Source organism: Neomonachus schauinslandi, chromosome 9, assembly GCF_002201575.2.
Source record: "Neomonachus schauinslandi chromosome 9, ASM220157v2, whole genome shotgun sequence".
NCBI lineage: Eukaryota > Metazoa > Chordata > Mammalia > Carnivora > Phocidae > Neomonachus > Neomonachus schauinslandi.
Window position 1 is genome coordinate 26,604,617 of NC_058411.1, and position 7,311 is coordinate 26,611,927.

The 7,311-nt window shown below is 42.2% G+C and overlaps 1 protein-coding gene across 1 annotated transcript in view; it reads right to left on the bottom strand.

Annotated features, from left to right (window-relative positions):
* The window catches only part of YLPM1 (YLP motif containing 1), a 74,789-nt gene extending 68,837 nt beyond the window's left edge, over positions 1-5,952 (bottom strand). The window contains 3 exon segments of the mRNA XM_044917928.1: positions 5,030-5,620; positions 5,622-5,651; positions 5,653-5,952. Of these exon segments, the coding sequence (XP_044773863.1) occupies positions 5,030-5,620; positions 5,622-5,651; positions 5,653-5,904 (873 nt within the window). The 5' untranslated portion in view covers positions 5,905-5,952.
* Positions 5,953-7,311: the final 1,359 nt, after the last annotated feature.

Genomic DNA, 7,311 nt, shown 5'->3' on the forward strand with positions numbered 1-7,311 from the left:
AATCTGGCAAAAGAATGGTTTTCCATTTTTAGACTTATTTAAAACATATTTATTTTCAATATTTTTGAGGTTCACATTCCACTCCAGGAAGTTAAGGTCACCAGATAATCTTAGTTCCATCTAAAAAAAATTAAAATTAAGAAATAAAGCTCCTTTACTTCACCTCTTCCTCCAGCTCCTGCCCTCATTCTCTCTCTCTCTCTCTCCTTCAGTCAAACTTCTTGAAAGAGTGTCTATACTCACCATCCCCATTTCCTCACCTTCCATCACTCCTCAAATCAATGCAATATGGCTTCAGTCACTATGAAACTGCTCCTGCCAAGGTCAACAATAATCTACATGTCAGTAAATGCAAAAGATAACTCACAGTCTTTATCTTGCTTGACCTCTCACTGGTAGTGACACAGCTGACCACTCCCTCCTAGAAACAGTCTTCTTTGCACTTCTGTGGGACTGCACTGTCCTGACTTTCCATCTACCCATTTGATCTTTCTTCTCTTGGTTCCCCCTAGATACTGAGATTCTGCAGGGCTAGGCTCAATGTCCTTTAAACTCTATCCTTACTCTACACACACTCCTCAGGAGACCTCATCTATTTCTGTGCCCCAAATACCATTTTTATGCTGATGACTCACAAGTCTGTCATGTCTCCGAGATCTTACTTCTAGACTCCAGACCTATATCTAACTTCCATTTGAACATCTCCATTTGGAATCATGTGGCTCAAGGATCTCAAACTCAGTAGGTCTAAAACTAAACTCATCCTTTCACGTTGTTCCCAAACCTGTTCTTCCTCCTCTTCCAAGTTTTCCTTTTTTATTAGTAAATGGGACCACCCCCTACCTGGCAAGTCTACTCCAGAAACTCAGGAATCATCCTTGACACCTCCCTCTCCACTACTACTCAATCTCCAATTAGATTCTAGTGCACAAATATTTCTCCAGTCTTTCCACTTCTCTCCATCTCCACTATCACCATCCATCCAAGTCCAAGCCACTATTACTATTATCTCTTGCCTGGATTATTCTATTAAGTATTCTCTCTAAATCACCCTTGCTCTTCTCAATTCCACTCTCCAGACAGCAAACACAATGAGTTTTCAAAAATGCCAATTTGTCACATTCGACTATATAAAATCATTTGATGGCTTCCTCCTGCCCGAAAGTCCTCATTGGCCCTCCCTGATCTGGTTTGTGTCTACCATTCTCACCTTGAGCTTTCAGTAAGCCTTACTTTGAATGCTATCTGGTTAATTCCTACTCATTCTTCAGGTTTCACTTAATATCACTTACAAAGGGAGGCCTCTTCAATTAGGTTACAGCTCTCAGCTACATCCAATCACTTAAAAAATATTTGTTCTTCACCTACTACATGCTAGACCCCTGAGCAAGGCACTGTAAATACAATGGTGAGTTTAAAACCAGAAAACAAACAAACAAACAAAATCCCTCACCTTTTCCCATTCCTCATGGAACAATCTAGTCATATTGTGTATTTTATAATCCCACAGCACCCTGTACTCCTCTTACTTATTAAATGTCTTGTTCTTCCCATTGAGACAAGTCAATGAGGGCAAGTGCCATGTCTTATTTTCTTCACCATTTCATCTCTGGTACTAAACTAAGCCCGGCACTTGGCACATAGTTGCTACTCAGTAACTACTTGAATATTAAATGACTAAAAATTCTAATCCAAGGTAACAGCTTTACCTTGGATTTGAGAATAAAAGGATAAATAAAGTCACAATTTATGAAAAAAAGGCTAGTATGCACTTTACCTAGCCAGTCCTTTAAACACACAGAAAAGTTAATTCTTCAAAAAGACACATTCCATTATATTACCAATGCTTTATTCTGAAAACTAGCAATTAAATGGAAGAATATTAAGCACTTATCCTATCTTTCCTGTACCAACTGTATTTCCAATTAAATAGTCCTAGTTCATGAAAGTTTTTCTTTACAGAATTCCATATAGTAAATGTAAAAGAAATGGCAGGAAAAAATCACCATGTAATAACCTTCAATGAAGAACTAATTTACTTAGGCAAAGACTATCAGTGGATGAATCACCAGATGAGGCAAAATTGATGGGAAGCTTTACAATGGAGGGACCAGACGGTAAACCCCTGATCAATCTTGGCTCCACTAATAGTGGGACAACCAGGCATTGTATGTCTCCTGATGGGATGCAAATGAAATACATAGCACCACCCTGGTTATGAAGTACACTTGCCAAAAGAGAGGTGAACTTAAATCTAAGCTTTCAGAGTTTACCAGAAATGTGAAAGAGAGTAGAACAGGTCAAATGATAAGAAACCAAGAGAAAGCAGACAAATCCAGAATGTGGGACATTCTACAGAACAACAGAAATAGATTTCTCAAGTTCAATGGCATGGGGTAGAAAAAGAGAATAGGAGAGACTAATCTGTATGAGGAGTTCTCAGCTGAGGGTGATTTTAACCCCCAAGGGATATTTGGCAATGTCTGGGAACATTTTTGTTTCCCACTGGAGGCTGCTACCAAAATCTAGTAGTTACTGGTCAGAGATGCTGCTAAACATCCTACAGTGCACAGGACTGTCTTCCACAACAAAGAATGATCCTGCTTCACAATGTCTATATTGGATCCTGATCTGAATAAACCATTAAAACATGACTGAGTCCACTGGGGAATTTTAATATGGATGCTATCAAGGAATTATTTTTAATTCCAATTAGTATGATGAGACAATAGGGGAATTCTGAATGGGTCAGGTATTAGATGATACAAAGAAACTGTTGTTACTTTTTGTAGATGTTATAATGTATTTACCTAAGAAAAGGTCCATTTTTTAAAAAAAAGATGACTAAAATTGTAGAGATGAAATGACATGAGATCTAAGATTTGTTTTAAAATATTTCAGAAGCAATAAAAAAAAAGGCATAGGTGAAGTAAACATGATAAAATTTTGACAGTTGTTGAATCTGAATGATGGGTTTAAAGTAGAAGCCATACCATTTTCTCTACTTTTGTGTGTGTTTATAATCTTTTGCCATAAAAATTTGTAATGACATATTCCAAAAATAAAATATGAACCAAAGAATAATAAATTTGCAGAAGGGTTCATTGTCAGAGATTGGCACTGGTATGAAGAAAACCTGTGTGATCTAATAAGCCAAAGTATCCTAAGTCTAGAACATGACCACTCTTGTAGCTTATTCAACAAATCTCTGTGGAGAGCCTACAATTTGCAAGGCACTGTCCTAGGTGCTACAGAGGATAAAAAGATGAATGAGATGGTCCCTGTCTGCAAGGGACTTAAAATCTGAAAAACAGAACCAACCAGATAGGTGAGCTCAGGGATGGCTTCACAGAGACCCTGATATTTGAGATGTACCTTGAAAACAATACAACTATAAGGCAGGGAGAGAGGGTTGAGAGAGTTGGGATGAATTCTAGACAGAGGTAAGAAAGCCTAAACAAGCTTACAAGGCCCTTTTGGTCTGGCCCCCACACTTCTCAAGCCTCACCTTCCACTCTTTTTTTCTGGCTCTCACCAAAGAATTGGAGGCAATGAATACTCAAAGTACTGAAAGAAGTTCAATACAGACAAGGGTGCAAAGGCAGAAAAGCAAAACCAGCAAACCAGTGTTCATGTATTTGTATTAAAGACGGGTCTGATTCCTCCTCCCCTCCCTCCAAAAACAATTCATTTGTCTCTCAAAAGGCCAGAAAAAGTCTAGTAGAGAGGAAGATATGGATGTTATACTTTGGCTTGGACTAACTCCGAGAGTGACAACAAAAGCACTGGGAATTTCAGAATGGGTTGGGAATGGGGACAGAAATTTCATCTCTATAATAGAGGCATCTGGGGGAAATAACCTGGTGGTGTAAGCCAACAGAATCCCTTATTCTCCTATTGTACTCCAGCATCACAAGTGTTTTCTCCTGATGATGTGCCAAGCACAACATCTTACTTAAAACAACTTGCTTGTGTTCTTAATTTCTAATGACAAACCATTAGAGTACCACATCCCTATCTTTTGGAAATCTTTTATATGTAAATCTGAGCTTGTAGACTAAAACTCTCTTTTCATTAGGGAATCTAAGGTAGATTAGTAATTGCTAAAAGTGTCTATTTTAAGAAATCATAACAAGTTATTTATTCCACTTTAGTTCTATCTTTTTTCTTAAGGGAGGAATTCATTTGTTACTGCTATCCTATCCATCTTTGCTCTGTAGGAAGCATCACTTAAAACAGAAGTTTAGAGGAATGGCTCTCTCATGAAGGAAGACATACCACTAACTTTTTTTCACCTTGGCCAAATTCCAAGGCAGTTACTCTGGAGTGAATGGTAACAATGCAATGCAGCAAACTGGTTATGTCTTAAAACTTTCTTTAAGTGATGTGAGAAAAGGACGTATGGATCCACTCCTTAAAATAACCAAGAGACTCCCAAAAGGGTCAAAGGTGAAAAGACTTCCTTTGTACCTCATATGTATCTATATGCATAAGTAGGATGCTCCTGATAAGAACAAGATTTCCATTCCTCATTTGCTAACACTTAGGGAATTCACCAAGCTGACAGCTATCAGTGGCCCCTAAATAACTTTTTAAAGAAGCTAACTGGTCATAAGGTTTGTATATATTTCAAGTATCAGCCGTTTGGGAAACTTCTTTTTTATGCTGCCTCTCAAATGGAAATTTGAGTTTAAAATACAATTTAAAAAAAAACAAAGCGCTTTGCAAAAGCAACAAAATCTAGGAGGTCGGTCAAAGGGAACCAAAGAATATATCTGATTAGTAACTCTCCAGCCACCCCACTACTCTGTGGCGTTCAGAAACATCTTCAAACACTGTTCTTTTAATAATCCACATTTAGCTACTTGAAAAGCTACGATGTCAGACTTCTGACTCTTAAGGAATCCTTTGGAGTGTAAATTAGCTACTCATTGTGTTGGAATTAGCCTAAGCACGGGTTAAAGCCCTGAGGCCTGCTCACTTAGGGCCCTCTAGGTGAAAGATGCGGCTCAGGCTGATGCGTTCTTACCTGTGGAGTCATTGTTGAGGGATCTGGCTCTGGGGCAGCTTGCTGTTCAGCACTCTTGTTCTTGGCCCCACTCTCCAAAGGCTCTTGCTGGACAGTTGTCTTATTCCCAGAAGGGGCGGACGGTGGTGGTGGAGCTAGCAGTTGGGATTTAGAATGGCCCTGGGAGGGGCGGGAAGGAGATGCCTGAGAAGGGGGCAAGTAGGACTGGGAATGGCTCAAATAGGATTGCGAGGAGGAGGAAGAGGAAGAATAAGAAGGGGTGGGCGCCAGATAGGATTGGGAAGGTGGGGACTGAGAAGGGGACGGCTGAGCGGGAGGCAGGTACGGCTGAGACGAGGCCGGGGGGTAGTACGAGGGTGGCGGCTGAGGTGGGGGCATGTAAGACTGAGACGGGGGCATATAGGACCCCGGCGGTACAGGGGGAGATTCGGGGGGGGAATCCAGCTCCATGGGAACCAAACCAGGAGACCCATCTCGTTGGTGGTGGAGCATCTGGTGTTTGTACTGCTGCTGCTTCTGATAGCTGAGGGCCGGCCCAGGTGGCGGGGGCATCGGTGGCGGCGGTGGCTGCCAGTCCCCGTAGCCGCCCCCCCGGCATCACCGGCGGGGGCGGCAGGGGGGGGTGGAGGAAGGTGATGGGGCTGGAGCACGCACTGCATTTGCTTCTGGTGCATCTGCTGCAGCTGCTGGAGCTGCGCCAGGTGCTGCTCGCGGAAGCTCATGAAGCCCGAGGAGGAGGGGGCCGCGGGAGTCGTCGAGCTCGAGTACCCGGGCCCCGGCGAGGCCTCAGGAAGCGCCACCGGCGGTGGCGGCGGCGGGACCGGCGGCGGCGGATAGTGGCTGCTCCCGCCATACCGGCCCCAGTTCGGGTACATATCGTTGAAGGCGGCGCAGGGCTCGTCCCGGCGCCGTTACTCGTCGCAACCGACCTCCAGGAGCTGCGGCGGCGACGGCGACAGCCGGAACTCGCGGCGCCTACAGGCCCCGGAGCGTGTAAACGGAGCGCGCCACTGCGCCGGCGCTACCGACCTGGGCCCGCGACCGGGAAGGCGGGGACGGCACTGGAGCGACTACGCCTGCGCAGTAGCCACCGAGAGGAGAACAAAGGCGAGATAGAGCGACCCTTTGCTTGGTGACTCTCGGTTGCCATCTTCCTTCAGGTTTGGATAATGGACGTGCGAGTAGAATGTTCTCATAGAACCGAGGAACCATAGAGTCTCACAGCTGAAAGGGGTGGTAGAGATCCTATCGCTCCACGGATTCATTTTTGAATGAAAAAAAAAAAAAAAGGTTCCATTCACAATAGCAACAATCTCAACAACAACAAAAAAGCCATGAAACAAGTAGGAATAACTCTAATAAGAAATATGTATAATTCATATGAAGGAAACTACAGAACCATACAGAATCATATCCGAGGGGAATAAATTAGACTTGAAATAATGGAGAGGCTTACCATGATCCTGAATGAAAAGGGAAAAATTGTAGAGATGTCAGTTCTTCTCAAATTAAATGAATAGATTTAATTCAATTCTAACAAAAATCCAATTGGGAACAAATCTGTGAAGAATAGAAACATTCTGAAGACAGAATGTAAGACTACACCAATTCCTGCAGGTATATGAAAGGTAACATCTGCAGTTATTGTAAAAGGTGAGAGATGGAATTCTTTAGAATAACTAAATGCATAAAAATTCATGTTGGAGAATCTCAGCCAAAGCAAAGATAGCAAAAACCAGATTAAAAGATTGTTTGGAGAGGGTGACCTAGAAAGTAATCCAATCTGTCAACATAATACTCAACTTTGGCTTGAGTGAATCACTGAAAAACAAAGCTGATACACACTGAATTCTGGAAAGAAAAAAAAAAAACTATCTAACTCTGAGAATATTAAGTGTGTCAGTGTGTCAGCTGTGCACCACTTAAAGATCTGACCTTCCTTCCGTCTTAGCAACCCAGATCTTCACCTCTCTTAGGAGGTAGATGGAAAGTGGGGCATCTAAGTATCTTTCAGAAGAGTTTTCATTCTCAAATAGGAATTTAGCTGCATTTCTCTTAGTTTTTTATTGAAGTATAACATATACACATAAAATTAAACATCATAAATGTACAGGTTAGTGAATTTTCACAAACCAATCACCCTGTGTAACTAGCACCCTGGTCAAGAAACAGAACATTAGGGCCGGGTCAGATGCCTGCCTGCCCTTGTGCCCCTTCTTTTCCCTAAAAGAGAAAAGGAAAAGAAAAAGAAAAGAAACAGGACATTGTCCAACTCATAAATC